We start from the raw sequence: 16,969 nt of genomic DNA on the forward strand, positions 1-16,969 counted from the left end.
CACGCAATAGTTTAATTTAGCATCTGTTAGCTAGTCTGAAGTGTTTGATGCCTTTAGTTAAATTTAGAAGGTATTAGCATGTCTGAAGTGTTTGAGGCTACCACGCTATTGTTTAATTTAGTTAGCATTTAATAGCAAGTCTGAAGTGTTTGATGCTACCACGCTATAGTTTAATTTAGCCTCTGTTAGCTAGTCTAAAGTGTTTTATGCTACTACGCTATTTTTTCATTTAGAATGTATTAGCTAGTCTGCAGTGTTTGATGCTACCATGCTATAGTTTAATTTAGCATCTATTAGCTAGTCTAAAGTGTTTTATGCTACCACGCTATTGTTTGATTGAGAATGTATTAGCTAGCTGAAGTGTTTGACGCGAACACGCTATAGTTTAATTTAGCATCTGTTAGCTAGTCTGAATTGTTTGATGCTACACACTATAGTTTAATTTAGCATCTATTAGCTAATCTAGTGTTTTATGCTACCACACTATAGTTTAATTTAGCATCTGTTAGCTAGTCTAAAGTTTTTGATGCTACCACACTATAGTTTAATTTAGCATCTATTAGCTAGTCTAAAGTGTTTTATGCTACTATGCTGTTTTCATTTAGAATGTATTAGCTAGTCTGAAGTGTTTGATGCTACCACACTATAGTTTAATTTAGCATCTATTAGCTAGTCTAAAGTGTTTTATGCTACTATGCTGTTTTCATTTAGAATGTATTAGCTAGTCTGAAGTGTTTGATGCTATCACGCTATAGTTTAATTTAGCATCTGTTAGCTAGTCTGAAGTGTTTAATGCTACCACGCTATAGTTTAATTTAGCATCTGTTAGCTAGTCTGAAGTGTTTGATGCTACCACACCATGGTTTAATTTAGCATCTGTTAGCTAGTCTGAAGTGTTTTATGCTACTACGCTATTTTTTAATTGAGAAAGTATTAAGTGTTTGATGCTACCACGCTATTGTTTGATTTAGAATGTATTAGCTAGTCTGAAGTGTTTGATGCTACCACACTATAGTTTAATTTAGCATCTGTTAGCTAGTCTGAAGTGTTTAATGCTACCACGCTATAGTTTAATTTAGCATCTGTTAGCTAGTCTGAAGTGTTTGATGCTACCACACCATGGTTTAATTTAGCATCTGTTAGCTAGTCTGAAGTGTTTTATGCTACTACGCTATTTTTTAATTGAGAAAGTATTAAGTGTTTGATGCTACCACGCTATTGTTTGATTTAGAATGTATTAGCTAGTCTGAAGTGTTTGATGCTACCACACTATAGTTTAATTTAGCATCTGTTAGCTAGTCTAAAGTGTTTGATGCTACCACGCTATAGTTTAATTTAGCATCTATTAGCTAGTCTAAATTGTTTTATGCTACTACGCTATTGTTTAATTGAGAATGTATTAGCTAGTCTGAAGTGTTTGATGCTACCACGCTATAGTTTAATTTAGCATCTATTAGCTAGTCTAAATTGTTTTATGCTACTACGCTATTGTTTAATTGAGAATGTATTAGCTAGTCTGAAGTGTTTGATGCTACCACGCTATAGTTTAATTTAGCATCTGTTAGCTAGTCTGAAGTGTTTGATGCAACCGTGCTATTGTTTAATTTAGAATGTTATAGCTAGTTTAAAGTTTGACACGACCACGCTATAGTTTAATTTAGCATCTGTTAGCTAGTCTGAAATATTTGATGCTACCACGCTATAGTTTAATTTACCATCTGTTAGCTAGTCTGAAGTGTTTGATGCTACCACGTTATAGTTTAATTTAGCATCTGTTAGCTAGTCTGAAGTGTTTGATGCTACCACACTATAGTTTAATTTAGCATCTATTAGCTAGTCTAAAGTGTTTTATGCTACTATGCTGTTTTCATTTAGAATGTATTAGCTAGTCTGAAGTGTTTGATGCTATCACGCTATAGTTTAATTTAGCATCTGTTAGCTAGTCTGAAGTGTTTAATGCTACCACGCTATAGTTTAATTTAGCATCTGTTAGCTAGTCTGAAGTGTTTGATGCTACCACACCATGGTTTAATTTAGCATCTGTTAGCTAGTCTGAAGTGTTTTATGCTACTACGCTATTTTTTAATTTAGAAAGTATTAAGTGTTTGATGCTACCACGCTATTGTTTAATTTAGAATGTATTAGCTAGTCTGAAGTGTTTGATGCTACCACACTATAGTTTAATTTAGCATCTGTTAGCTAGTCTAAAGTGTTTGATGCTACCACGCTATAGTTTAATTTAGCATCTATTAGCTGGTCTAAATTGTTTTATGCTACTACGCTATTGTTTAATTGAGAATGTATTAGCTAGTCTGAAGTGTTTGATGCTACCACGCTATAGTTTAATTTAGCATCTGTTAGCTAGTCTGAAGTGTTTGATGCAACCGTGCTATTGTTTAATTTAGAATGTTATAGCTAGTTTAAAGTTTGACACGACCACGCTATAGTTTAATTTAGCATCTGTTAGCTAGTCTGAAATATTTGATGCTACCACGCTATAGTTTAATTTACCATCTGTTAGCTAGTCTGAAGTGTTTGATGCTACCACGCTATAGTTTAATTTAGCATCTGTTAGCTAGTCTGAAGTGTTTGATGCTACCACACTATAGTTTAATTTAGCATCTATTAGCTAGTCTAAAGTGTTTTATGCTACTATGCTATGTTTTCATTTAGAATGTATTAGCTAGTCTGAAGTGTTTGATGCTACCACGCTATAGTTTAATTTAGCATCTGTTAGCTAGTCTGAAGTGTTTGATGCTACCACACTATAGTTTAATTTAGCATCTGTTAGCTAGTCTAAAGTGTTTTATGCTACTACGTTATTTTTTAATTTAGAATGTATTAGCTAGTCGGAAGTGTTTGATGCTACCACGTTATAGTTTAATTTAGCATCTGTTAGCTAGTCTGAAGTGTTTGATGCTACCACGCTATAGTTTAATTAGCATCTGTTAGCTAGTCTGAAGTGTTTGATGCTACCACGCTATAGTTTAATTAGCATCTGTTAGCTAGTCTGAAGTGTTTGATTATACCACTCTATTGTTTAATTTAGAATGTATTAGCTAGTCTGAAGTGTTTGATGCTACCACGCTTTAGTTTAAATTAGCACCTGTAAGCTAGTCTAAAGTGTTTGATGCTACCACGCTATTGTTTAATTTAGAATGTATTAGCTAGTCTGAAGTGTTTAATGCTACCACGCTACATTTTAATTTAGCATCTGTTAGCTAATCTGAAGTGTTTGATGCTACCACGCTATAGTTTAATTTAGCATCTGTTAACTCATCTGAAGTGTTTGATGCTACCACGCTATAGTTCAATTTAGCATCTGTTAGCTAGTCTAAAGTGTTTTATGCTACTACGCTGTTGTTTAATTTAGAATGTATTAGCTAGTCTGAAGTGTTTAATGCTACCACGCAATAGTTTAATTTAGCATCTGTTAGCTAGTCTGAAGTGTTTGATGCCTTTAGTTTAATTTAGAAGGTATTAGCATGTCTGAAGTGTTTGAGGCTACCACGCTATTGTTTAATTTAGTTAGCATTTAATAGCAAGTCTGAAGTGTTTGATGCTACCACGCTATTGTTTAATTTATAATGTATTAGCTAGTCTGAAGTGTTTGATGCTACCATGCTTTAGTTTAATTTAGCATCTGTTAGCTAGTCTGAAGTTTTTGACGCTACCACGCTATAGTTTGATTTAACATCTGTTAGCTAGTCTAAAATGTTTTATGTTACCACACTATTGTTTAATTTAGAATGTATTAGCTAGTCTGAAGTGTTTGATGCTACCACGCTTTAGTTTAATTTAGCACCTGTAAGCTAGTCTAAAGTGTTTGATGCTACCACGCTATAGTTTAATTTAGAATTTATTAGCTAGTCTGAATTGTTTGATGCTACCACGCTATTATTTATTTCAGTTAGCATCTATTAGCGGGTCTGAAGATTTTGATGCTACCACGCTATTGTTTAGTTTAGTTAGCATCTTTTAGCGGGTCTGAAGATTTTGATGCTACCACGCTATTGTTTAATTTAGTTAGCATCTTATGCGGGTCTGAAGAGTTTGATGCTACCACACTATTATTTAATTTAGTTAGCATCTTTTAGCGGGTCTGAAGATTTTGATGCTACCACGCTATTGTTTAATTTAGTTAGCATCTTATGCGGGTCTGAAGAGTTTGATGCTACCACACTATTATTTAATTTAGTTAGTATCTTTTAGAGAGTCTGAAGGGTTTGATGCTATCACGCTGTTGTTTAATTGAAGATGTATTAGCTCGTCTGTAGGTAGCATCAGTGTTGCAGACTATAATCAGCACCAGCAGGTGTTTGGTGTCACTTGATGGAGCGACGGACCTTCTCCAGCTTCCTCAGGTTGATGGTTAAAAGCTCGGACAAGAGCTCACTGCTGACGTCACCACTTCCTTGCAGGAGGTCTTTCCTGGAAGGTAAAAAAAACCCAAGAAATAGTAACAATAATATGAATTATGCTAATTAGCTCCTGAGGGCTTCACTCATCCTGGTCTTCTGGAAGGTTCCAGCAACTTACTGGTGCTGGGCCAAGTCTGCCATGGAGCCCAGCGTGGTGAGTCTTTGCTCCAAGGAGAACATCTTCACGCTCAGGTAACACGAGGACAGCACCAGCACGCACACGCTGAGCGCACACACACACACACACACACACACACACACACACACATTATTGTATTTCTTACCTTCTGGAGACCTCTGAAAAATGCCTACCTCTTTAGGACCACCCTTTCTAGATATATAAAGATTTGTATTTACAACATTAATAATATATACATATTATGCAAATATAAGAAAGCTGGTTGTGAAAAATGAGTTGGAATTTCACAAGAAAAAGGTCACAATTTCACAAGTAAAGTTTAGAATTTTGGCAGACTTATAATAAAAGTCGTACTTTTAGTCAACGCAAGTCAAAATTTGACAAGAAAAACTAAACATTTGTGCAATAATATGATAAAAGTTGTAATTTTACTCAATAACAGTCGCAGTTTTACTAGAAAAGCTTAACATTTTGGCAATTTTATGAAAAGAGTCGTAATTTTACTCGACAAAAGTCACAAGTTTTATAAGAAAACTTAAAAATGTTGGCAATATTATAATAATAATCGGGATTTTACTCTGCAAAATTATGACAAAAGTCATACTTTTACTCAAAATATTTCACTATTTTACAAGAACAAAAAAAAAATTGGCAATATTGCGATAAAAGTCAGAATTGTATATGACAAATGTCACCATTTGCGTTAAAAAGTAATAATTTTACATAAAAAAGTAACAATTTTACGAGAAAATATTGCAACATTACAGAAACAGAAAGAATATGAGAAATTGTTCCCAATTTTATAAGAAAAAGACTGCTTTTAGTTATTTTTATTTTTTGGGTTGAATTGTTTGTTTGTAATTAGTTTTTAATCTTCATTATTTACCCACATTTTTTTACAGTATGTCTCTATATACATATTTATTTATTTAAAAAAAAAAAAAAAAATTGGCCACAAGGGGCCCATTTCAAATTCTTACACACACTTGTTATTACATATGTTGACCAGAGGGGGAGCACTTCAAATTTTTACACACACTTGTTATTACATACGTTGACCAGAGGGGGAGCACTTCAAAATTTTAAACACACACTTGTTATTACATATGTTGACCAGAGGGGGAGCACTTCAAATTTTTACACGCACTTGTTATTACATATGTTGACCAGAGGGGGAGCACTTCAAATTTTTAAACACACACTTGTTATTACATATGTTGACCAGAGGGGGGGCACTTCAAATTTTTACACACACTTGTTATTTCATATGTTGACCACAAGGGGGATCACTTTTAAAAGCGACACACAATGAATTTGAAAAACCCCTCCTTTTTGGGACCACCCTCATTTTGATAGATTTCACCACCAGGGGGTGCAAATGAGATCTCTATTTTTTGTTTTTTGCAATGTGCTTAAGGCCGATGACAAAGGAGTCACTTTGGGCAACCCAGCTGTAGAAGCTATCTGTTAATGGCCACTATAGTCTTAGTAGCGTAGTGTATTTGTTCATCCTACGGTCACATATGGGACGCGGGTTGTCTTACGTCAGCACCGGAGGTCGTAAAATCAGCTGTTCACCTGTCGGGTTTTTTCGGGGATGAATAGGGAAGTCCTTCTTTAGTTGCCATCTTGTTTTATCATATATTGCTGCCTTTGCAATGTTTACTTTTGTATTAAAGCAACCAAAAAATCCTGACTTTGGAGCAATGTTCACGGACTCTAGTATTTGGCTCTCTATAAGATGCAAGAAGGTACTTTTCCTTGTTGATGTCTCAAGAAGGGTAGAAATACAAGAACACACACACACACACACACACACACACACACACGCACACACACGGGTGGATGAAAGGAGCACATGTAGCAACGTTGTGGATGACCAACTTACAGAAGGAGATAAAAACACAAGAGCGTGTTGAGAGACAATGTTTGCATTCTTCTCTCCGTCATCGCCACACCTGAACAACAACACAACAACAACACAACATCAGCAACACACACGCGGTGTCGTGACGCCAACAACGTCGTGGAATCTCCTTACGCTCCTGCTTCTTGAAGTGATGTTCAGCAGAACCTTCTCCGTGTTTTAAGGCCTCCAAGAACGGAGCAACAGGAAAGTCTGGGAGAGAAGAAACATGCATGGTCATGTGACCAACGCGCCCATCCTGATTGGCTGAGGTACCTGCCAAGGCTGCCAGCTTCTCCTCGTCCGGCGAATCAGAGCTGCTGCTTTCCGCCATATCCCGCCTCCTGTCCCTCAAGGCGCCGCCCAAATCGCCAAAGTTGCTGCGGAAACCCTGCAGGGGCGCATGAGCCTCACAGGTTGTGTTGTGTCATGTTGTGTTGTGTCATGTTGAGTTGTGTCATGTTGTCTCTTGTTGAATTGTGTCATGTTGTGTTGTGTCTTGTTGAGTTGTGTCATGTTGTGTTGTGTTGAGTTGTGTCATGTTGTATCTTGTTGTGTCTTGTTGTGTCATGTTGAGATGTGTCATGTTGTGTCTTCTTGAGTTGTGTTGAGTTGTGTTGTGTGGAGTTGTGTCATGTTGTGTCGTGTTTTGTCTTGTTGAGTTGTGTCGTTTTGTCTTGTTGAGTTGTGTCATGTTGTGTCTTGTGTCGTGTTGAGTTGTGTTGTGTTGAGTTGTCTTGTTGAGTTGTGTCATGTTGTGTCGTGTTGAGTTGTGTCGTGTTGAGTTGTGTCATGTTGTGTTGTGTCATGTTATGTTGTGTTGAGTTGTCATGTTGTGTCTTTTTGTGTCATGTTGTGTCGTATCATGTTGTGTCATGTTGAGTTATGTCATGTTGTGTTGTGTCTTGTTGAGTTGTGTCATGTTGTGTCTTGTTGAGTTGTGTTGAGCTGTGTCATGTTGTGTCTTGTTGAGTTGTGTTGAGTTGTGTTGTGTTGAGTTTTGTCGTGTTGTGTCGAGTGTAGTCGTTTCACGTTGTATAGGGTTAAGTTATGTTGTGTTGAGTTGTGTCATGTTGTGTCGCGTTGAGTTGTGTCATGTTGTGTCATGTTGTGTCGTGTTGAGTTGTGTCATGTTGTCGTATTGAGTTGTGTCATGTTGTGCCTTGTTGAGTTGTGTCATGTTGTGTCGTGTTGAGTTGTCATGTTGAGTTGTGTCATGTTGTGTCGTGTTGAGTTGTGTCGTGTTGAGTTGTGTTATGTTGTGTCGTGTTGAGTTGTGTCGTGATGAGTTGTGTCATGTTGTGTCGAGGTGAGTTGTATCATGTTGCGTTGTGTCATGTCGAGTGGAGTCATTTCACGTTGTATCGGGTTAAGTTATGTTGTGCTGAGTTGTGTCGTGTTGTGTCGAGTGGAGTCATTTCACTTTGCATCGGGTTAAGTTATGTTGTGTTGAGTTGTGTTACATTGTGTCGTGATGAGTTGTGTCATGTTGTGTTGTGATGAGTTGTGTCATGTTGTGTCGTGTTGAGTTGTGTCATGTTGTGTTGTGTCGAGTGGAGTCATTTCACGTTGTATCGGGTTAAGTTAGGTAGTGTTGAGTTGTGTCACATTGTGTCGTGATGAGTTGTGTCATGTTGTGTTGTGATGAGTTGTGTCGTGTTGAGTTGTGTTGTGTCGAGTGGAGTCATTTCATGTTGTATCGGGTTAAGTTATGTAGTGTTGAGTTGTATCGTGTTGAGTTGTCATGTTGCGTTGTGTTGTGTCGTGTCATGTTGTGTCATGATGAGTTGTGTCGTGTTGAGTTGTCATGTTGCGTTGTGTTGTGTCGTGTCATGTTGTGTCATGATGAGTTGTGTCGTGTTGTTTTGTGTTGAGTTGTGTCATGTTGCGTTGTGTCGAGTGGAGTCATTTCACGTTGCATCGGGTTAAGTTATGTTGTGTTGAGTTGTGTCATGTTGTGTTGTGATGAGTTGTGTCATGTTGTGTCGTGTTGAGTTGTGTCATGTTGTGTTGTGTTGAGTGGAGTCATTTCACGTTGTATTGGGTTAAGTTATGTAGTGTTGAGTTGTATCGTGTTGAGTTGTCATGTTGTGTTGTGTCGTGTCATGTTGTGTCATGATGAGTTGTGTCGTGTTGTTTTGTGTTGAGTTGTGTCATGTTTCGTTGTGTCGAGTGGAGTCATTTCACGTTGCTTCGGGTTAAGTTATGTTGTGTTGAGTTGTGTAACGTTGTGTTGTGATGAGTTGTGTCATGTTGTGTTGTGATGAGTGGTGTCATGTTGCGTTGTGTCGAGTGGAGTCATTTCACATTGCATCGGGTTAAGTTATGTTGTGTTGAGTTGTGTCACATTGTGTCGTGATGAGTTGTGTCATGTTGTGTTGTGTCGAGTGGAGTCATTTCACGTTGTATCGGGTTAAGTTATGTAGTGTTGAGTTGTATCATGTTGCGTTGTGTTATGTCAAGTGGAGTCATTTCAACTTGTATCGGGTTATGTTATGTTGTGTTGAGTTGTCATGTTGCGTTGTGTCGTTTCACGTTGCATTTCGTTAAGTTATGTTGTGTTGAGTTGTGTCGTGATGAGTTGTGTCATGTTGTGTTGTGTCGAGTGGAGTCATTTCACGTTCTATCAGGTTAAGTTATGTTGAGTTGTGTCGTGATGAGTTGTGTCATGTTGCGTTGTGTTATGTCAAGTGGAGTCATTTCACCTTGTATCGGGTTATGTTATGTTGTGTTGAGTTGTGTCATGTTGCGTTGTGTTATGTGAAGTGGAGTCATTTCATGTTGTATTGGGTTAAGTTATGCCGTGTTAGGTTGTGCCATATCATATTATTTTGTGTTGTGTCATGTCATATTATCTTGTGTTGAGTTGTGTCATGTTGTGTTGTGGTGAGTTGTGCCATGTCATATTATGTTGTGTTATGTTGTCATGTCATATTATGTTGTGTTATGTTGTGTCATGTCATGTGTCGTGATGAGTTGTGTCGTGTTGCGTTGTGTTGAGTGGAGTCATTTCACGTTGCATCGGGTTAAGTTATGTTGTGTTGAGTTGTGTCACGCTGTGTCGTGATGAGTTGTGTCATGTTGTGTCGTGTTGAGTTGTGTCATGTTGTGTTGTGTCGAGTGGAGTCATTTCAAGTTGTATTGGGTTAAGTTGTGTTGAGTTGTGTCATGTTGTGTCGTGATGAGTTGTGTTATGTTGTGTTGAGTTGTGTCATGTTGTGTTGTGTCGAGTGGAGTCATTTCACGTTGTATTGGGTTAAGCTATGTTGTGTTGAGTTGTGTCATGTTGTGTCGTGATGAGTTGTGTTGTGTCGAGTAGTCATTTCACGTTGTATCAGGTTAAGTTATGTTGCTTTGAGTTGTGTCATGTTGCGTTGTATTGTGTGGAGTCATTTCACGTTGTATCTGGTTAAGTCATGTCATTTTGTGTCGTGTTGAGTTGCGCTGTGTCGTGTCGGGTTGCCTCAGGTGTTGCATTTCGTTGAGTCGCGTGGTGTCGCATTGAACCCTGTAGTGTCGTCATGGCGTGTTGTGTGGCATTGTGTAGCGTTTGCTGACCAGAGGGAAGCGAGGCGAGGTCGGAGTTCTGGCGTTGTTGTGCGAGGAGGACGGGACGGGACTGCTGCACGGACTTCTTTCCTGGACAAGCGGAGGTCACAGCAGTCATGTGACGGGGGTTGAGGAGACAGTACTGTGACTTACCTCCAGGTGGAGACATTACCGTGACTTACCTCCAGGTGGAGACAGACGGACATGAGGAACTTGTAGGTGTTGTCTCTGGACAGGAAGGACACGAAGACGTACTGCAGACACGTTTCAGCCGTCAGTCACAGGTGACTTTGGTCTTCCTGGAGGCCAACTCACTCTGTCGTTGGCGGTGGCGATCACCACCGCGTTCACCAAGATGGCCGTCTTGGTCTTCTTGACGTGGGTGACGGAGATGACCGGTATGGCGATCTGGCCGGGACACACAAGTTCCCACCGTAAGACGTCACGTGCGCACACCCGTAATTATACTTCCAGTTTGCGTGCGAGAAGCCTGCAGGGACGTGATGGCCGCACCTTGGTGTCTTTGCCAAACACTGTGTCGTGATGAGTTGTGTCATGTTGTGTCGTGTTAAGTTGTGTTGAGTTGTGTCATGTTGCGTTGTTTTGGCAAACTCTACACAAGGCCAAAGCCTTCACCCAAACAGAAGGGCCTCATGTCCAAATGTGAGTTTGGCTCCCAATTCCCCCCAGAGGAGAGAACTGGAATCACAGTCAACATTTCCCAACAGCTGAAGGCCATCCAGCAATCAGGAAGGCTCTCACCTGAAGCAATCAAGTCCACTCCTTTAAGTCTGCAGCTCCAGCTCAGACTTCAGGCCAACAAACACTGCTCTAGGAGAGTTTGCCTAGTGCAGTAGTGCCCAACTGTTTACAGAGACCAGGGTGGCTGACGGTGAGATCCATCCATCCATCCATTTTCTACCGCTTGTCCCTTTTCGGGTCGCGGGGGTTGCTGGAGCCTATCTCAGCTGCATTCGGGCGGAAGGCGGGGTACACCCTGGACAAGTCGCCATCTCATCACAGGGGCCAACACAGATGGACAGACAACATTCACACTCACATTCACACACTAGGGCCAATTTAGTGTTGCCAATCAACCTATCCCCAGGTGCATGTTTTTGGAGGTGGGAGGAAGCCGGAGTACCCGGAGGGAACCCACGCAGTCACGGAGAGAACATGCAAACTCCACACAGAAAGATCCCGAGCCCGGGATTGAACTCAGGACCTTCTGTGCTGCCCTGACGGTGAGATGACTTATATTATTTTGATGTTTGATTTGATATGTTGAATTTATTCTAAATGTTTAAATGCCAAATCCAAGCTGTAAAGGGTCACTATATGTACTTTTGAAAACAGTTTACTGTAAAAAACGGTTCATTGAAATGTCATTTGTTTATATTGGTCCCTAATTGCTTTTGTGTTTTTTCCACCTTCTCCAAAGGTTTTTCACCTTACAACTATTTTAATGAAAAAAGAGACAATCAAGTCCAAAATAAAAGGAGAAACAGAGATTTGTCTCATTATTGGATTAAAACAAAGAGTGAAGTCCCAGTGTAACCCCTGGCCCAACAGTCAAAGTCAAGATAGGGGAGAGCACAAACAGACAACACATAACTTGACAGTGAAAAACCGATCCCCCACTGGGCAACCAGGAAAAGTTCATTTCACCAAGTTCACTCCAACTCCACTTGAGCTGTAAATATGGCTGACAAGAAGGCGCTTGACCAGCTAAAGACAGAGAGGACGACTGCAAAAGCATCATTCACCTGCCTGGTCAACAGCCTCACCAGGAACCATGATGACATGTCTGAGGAGGAGCTCAGAGACAGTTTCAAGACACTCATCACAGCAGATGACAAAGTCATCTTCGGGGCGGCATGGCGTAGTGGGTAGAGCAACCGTGCCAGAAACCTGAGGATTGCAGGTTCGCTACCCGCCTCTTATTATCCAAAAATCGCTGCCGTTGTGTCCTTGGGCGGGACACTTCACCCTTTTCCCCCAGTGCCACTCACACCGGTGAATTGAGTGATGAATGATAGGTGGTGGTCGGAGGGGCCGTTGGCGCAAATTGCAGCCACGCTTCCGTCAGTCTACCCCAGGGCAGCTGTGGCTATGAAAGTAGCTTACCACCACCAGGTGTGAATGAATGATGGGTTCTACATGTAAAGCGACTTTGGGTACTTAGAAAATCGCTATATAAATCCCAGTTATTATTATTATTGTCATGGAAGCCAATGACAAGGTAGAGGCCAAACTTCGGACACCGCTAAAAGATGGAGAAACTGAACTCATCCAAATGCAACAAGAAGATCTGGATAATACTTCAAAGGAGTGTGAGTCAAAGTGGGCGAAGGTCAAAGGTCAACTCCAGAAGGCCCTGTGGGACAAGTTTGGAAGAGATGAAGTGTCTATAGCTCTTCTGGCAGCAGATGAGTAGTGTAGATGCACCACTGCTGTGGAACCAGAGGATATGAACCTAGATGGATATGAATTCACGCTGAACCACCTGGAAGGACTGGTGAAGACTGCAAAGGAGGTGCATGGTCGGTGGTGATAATGGGTACCTGAATATACAGTAGTCGAAATACTGACAACCTTAAAAAGTCAGGAACTACAGACCACCAAGCTGGTTTCCAAGAAGGCTGACTTCATTCAACGGAGGATAACGGAAGAAGTCAGGAGGGAACCAATTGCTTCCAGTCATCCTGTGCCAGCCATCAAGTTGAAACCAACAGCCCTTCCTAAGTTTACTGGAAACATACATGAATTCCACAAGTGGAAAACGGACTGGGAAGCACTCCAGAGACAAGGTGAGCCAACTGGTTCCAAGGAAGTGAAGAAGGCCCAATTGCTGGACAGTGTTTAGGACAAGATCAGGAAAGACCTTCGTGCAATCTACTAATAAAAGTTTCAATCAATCAATCAATTCGTCTCACCACTCATAACACTGCCGATGACATCTTCCGTGTTCTGGAGAATCGCTATGGCAACCGGACATCCATTGCTATAGAGATAGTGGAGGAGCTGCAGAGAATGCAACCTGTCAAAAGTAACCAGCCGCAAAAAGTTGTGTAGCTAATCCAAGTTGTGGAGAATGCGCGTCAAGATCTCAGTGAGCTTGGGGACACCGGCGCCATCAAAAACCCACTCGTGACCAAGTCTATTGAGGGGAAACTCCCAGGACCTCTCAGAAAGGAAGGGCTCATCTATGCAGCAGACACCAGGAATGCTGTGACTCCAGCAAGCAGGTTTGACGGTCTCTTGGACTTCCTCAAAGAGCAAGAGAGCATTTATGAGCAGCTGGAACAACTGGATGAGGAACCTAACAAGAGGGAATCGAAGCCTGAGCCAAGATATGCCGGGACAAAATCCACCAAAGCAAGTGACGACCGCACTGGCTGTGTTGTCTGTGGAGATGAGAAGCACAGGAAGAAGCTCTACTATTGCATGCAGTTCCGGGCACTGCAGCTTGCAGAGAAGAAGGCTGCTGCTAAGAAGTTGGGAGCATGCAAGAGATGTCTTGAAGTTCATAATGACAGTTCAGACTGCAAAGATGATTTCCTATGCACCAACCATGCCTGCAAGGATGAACATGCACCTGAGCATCATTTCTACCTCTGTCCAAACAAGAATAGCAGCTCGGCACAGAAAAAGAGAAAACCTGGCTCAATGGATGGCAAAAGCAGAGGAACGTACACAGAAGAACAGGAGGACTTTGTCAAGAAGCTTTCCCCAGAGCTGGCAAGGCAGTTTCATGATGCGTTCTCCAATGCTGCATCCAAGACGTTCAACACCACAAAAGTGATATCAGGACTTTTAGCGGAAAGAGGATTGCAGTAACTGCCAGTAATGATGTTATTGGAGGTCACCGCAAACGCTGGAGAAAAGATTGGAACACTGATCGACCTGGCGTCCGACACCAATTACATCACCCACAAGGCTGCACACAAACTGAACCTCAGAAGCGAAGACATCACTCTCATTGTACATGGTGTCGGAGGAATAAAGACTTTTGTGGAAACAAAGCGGTACCTCTTGAAGATCAGAGTGAAGACTCCAAGAGGCACTATGAAATCGCATCAATTGATCTGTTATGGTCTGGACAGCATTGTAGACATCCATAAAAGTGTGGACTCCAAACGGCTGAATAAATTATTTCCGGATGTCCCACTTGGAGCTCTGACAAGACTTGATGAAGTCAGTTTGCTCATAAGTCACAGAGAGGGCCATCTAGCACCTCAACGTATCAGAGGTATCGAAGACCTTGTACTGTGGGACGGGCCACTGGGAATGACAGTTGGAGGCTCTCATCCTGAACTCTTTGAAGACCTCACCGTTTCCGCCCACATGTCCAAGACACACTTCGCGAGATCAATGAGGACTGCTGCTTTGAGGTGTGAAGAACTCACTGGCCCAGCTTGTACAAAACCTCCCGACACTCAGGTTCACGCCAAGTTCCAGAGGTCAAAAACTTCAACCACCAACCGGGACTTCCGAGAGTGGTGGAAATGGGACAGTATTGGTGCAGCATGTGACCCGAAGTGTGGAGGCTGCCTCTGTGGAAAATGTCAATCAGGCGGCAAAGAAATGACTCTTGCAGAGAAGCGAGAGCTTGAAGTGGTAAAGGGTGGCCTCACCTATGTCACGGACGACAACCAAAGCAAAGAGCCACATTGGCATGTCAGGCATCCTTGGGTGGAGGACCCCATGTCCCTACCAAACAATAAAAAACAGTTGAGGCCACATTCCTGAGAACGGAAAAGCAACTTGCCAAAACACCTGAGTGGAAGGTGGCATATGCTGCACAAGTGCATGACATGATTGATCAACAAGTAGCCATCAAACTACCCAAAGACACCATCACCAAGTGGGATGGACCAGTTAGGTATCTCAGTCACCTCTAAACCGCACTCAGTCACAACTCCAGTGAGAATTGTCTGGAACAGCAGTCAAAAGTGCAGAGGCGTCAGCATGAATGACCTGCTGATGAAAGGCCCTGACATCCTCAACCAGATTCGAGCTGTGCTTCTCAGATTCAGAGATGGAGCACAAGCTGCGCTGGATGACATCAAAAAGATATATAACTCAATCTGGCTGGAAGACCAAGAAGGGCACCTTCACAGGTTCCTTTGGCGAGATGCCGAGAATGAGGACCTGGAGGAATATGCAATCACAAGAGTGAACATAGGAGACAAACCAGCAGGGTACATAGCACAGCTGGCAATGCGTGAAACTGCAAACCTCCCTCTCTTTGCCCATCTTGAAGAGGAGCGTTGAGTGCTTCACAACGACAGCTATGTTGATGACATCCTCACTTCCCACAACAACCTTGACCAGCTAAACATCATCACATATTATTTTGATGTTTGATTTGATATGTTGAATTTATTTTAAATGCCAAATCCAAGCTGTAAAGGGTCACTATATGTACTTTTGAAAACACTTTACTTTAAAAAACGGTTCATTGAAATGTAATTTGTTTATATTGGTCCCAAATTGCTTTTGTGTTTTTTCCACCTTCTCCAAAGGTTTTTCACCTTACAACTATTTAATGAAAAAAGAGACAATCAAGTCCAAAATAAAAGGAGAAACAGAGATTTGTCTCATCATTGGATTAAAACAAAGAGTGAAGTCCCAGTGTAACCCCTGGTCAAACAGTCAAACCCTTTTCAAGATAGGGGAGAGCACAAACAACACATAACTTGACATGTGTTGTGTTGAGTTGTGTCGTGTTAAGTTGTGTTGAGTTGTCATGTTGTGTCGTGTTGATTTGTGTCATGTTGTGTCGTGTCATGTTGTGTTGTGTCGTTTTGAGTTGTCATATTGTGTTGAGTTGTGTCATGGTTTGTTGAGTTGTGTCATATTGTGTCGTGTCATGTTGTGTCGTGTTGAGTTGTGTCATGTTGAGTTGTGTCGTGATGAGTTGTGTCATGCTGTGTCATGTTGAGTTGTGTCGTGATGAGTTGTGTCATGTTGAGTTGTCATGTTGTGTTGTGTTGAGTTGTGTCATGTTGAGTTGTGTCGTGATGAGTTGTGTCATGCTGTGTCATGTTGAGTTGTGTCGTGATGAGTTGTGTCATGTTGAGTTGTCATGTTGTGTCGTGATGAGTTGTGTCGTAATGAGTTGAGTCGTGATGAGTTGTGTCGTGTTGAGTTGTGTTGAGTTGTGTCATGTTGTGTCGTGTTGAGTTGTGTTGTGATGAGTTGTCATGTTGTGTCGTGTTGATGTGTGTCATGTTGTGTCGTGTTGATTTGTGTCATGTTGTGTCATGTTGAGTAGTCATGTTGTGTCGTGATGAGTTGAGTCGTGTTGAGTTGTGTCGTGTTAAGTTGTGTTGAGTTGTCATGTTGTGTCGTGTCATGTTGTGTCGTGTTGAGTTGTCATGTTGTGTTGAGTTGTGTCATGGTGTGTTGAGTTGTGTCATATTGTGTCGTGTTGAGTTGTGTTGAGTTGTCATGTTGTGTCGTGTCATGTTGTGTCGTGTTGAGTTGTGTCATGTTGTGTCGTGTTGAGTTGTGTTGTGATGACTTGTGTCGTGTTGTGTTGAGTTGCGTCATGTTGAGTTGTCATGTTGTGTCGTGTTGAGTTGTGTCGTGATGAGTTGTGTCATGCTGTGTCGTGTTGAGTTGTGTCGTGATGAGTTGTGTCATGTTGTGTTGTGTTGATTTGTGTCATGTTGAGTTGTCATGTTGTGTCGTGATGAGTTGTGTCGTGTTGAGTTGTGTTGAGTTGTGTCGTGTTGTGTCGTGTTGAGTTGTGATGAGTTGTGTCATGTTGTGTCGTGTTGATTTGTGTCATGTTGTGTCGTGTTGATTTGTGTCATGTTGAGTAGTCATGTTGTGTCGTGATGAGTTGAGTCGTGTTGAGTTGTGTTTAGTTGTGTCGTGTTGAGTTGTGTCATGTTGTGTCGTGATGAGTTGTGTCGTGATGAGTTGAGTCGTGTTGAGTTGTGT

General features: G+C 41.4%; 1 protein-coding gene across 2 annotated transcripts in view; it reads right to left on the reverse strand.

Moving 5' to 3' along the window:
• LOC133619445 (GRAM domain-containing protein 2B-like) overlaps window positions 1-16,969 on the reverse strand; it is a 46,189-nt gene that overhangs the window by 9,888 nt on the left and 19,332 nt on the right. The window contains exons 6-13 of one of the 2 annotated variants that reach the window (XM_061980468.1): window positions 10,331-10,423; window positions 10,198-10,269; window positions 10,025-10,105; window positions 6,743-6,857; window positions 6,602-6,679; window positions 6,449-6,518; window positions 4,540-4,644; window positions 4,347-4,431 (exon numbers count right to left, since the gene is read on the reverse strand). In XM_061980468.1, coding sequence (XP_061836452.1) covers window positions 4,347-4,431; window positions 4,540-4,644; window positions 6,449-6,518; window positions 6,602-6,679; window positions 6,743-6,857; window positions 10,025-10,105; window positions 10,198-10,269; window positions 10,331-10,423 — 699 coding nt within the window. Of the gene's footprint in view, window positions 1-3,867; window positions 4,432-4,539; window positions 4,645-6,448; window positions 6,519-6,601; window positions 6,680-6,742; window positions 6,858-10,024; window positions 10,106-10,197; window positions 10,270-10,330; window positions 10,424-16,969 lie in introns of those variants that run through there. The other variant, XM_061980469.2, reaches the window with a different exon arrangement.

Source organism: Nerophis lumbriciformis, linkage group LG20, assembly GCF_033978685.3.
Source record: "Nerophis lumbriciformis linkage group LG20, RoL_Nlum_v2.1, whole genome shotgun sequence".
In the NCBI taxonomy this organism is placed as follows: Eukaryota; Metazoa; Chordata; class Actinopteri; order Syngnathiformes; family Syngnathidae; genus Nerophis; species Nerophis lumbriciformis.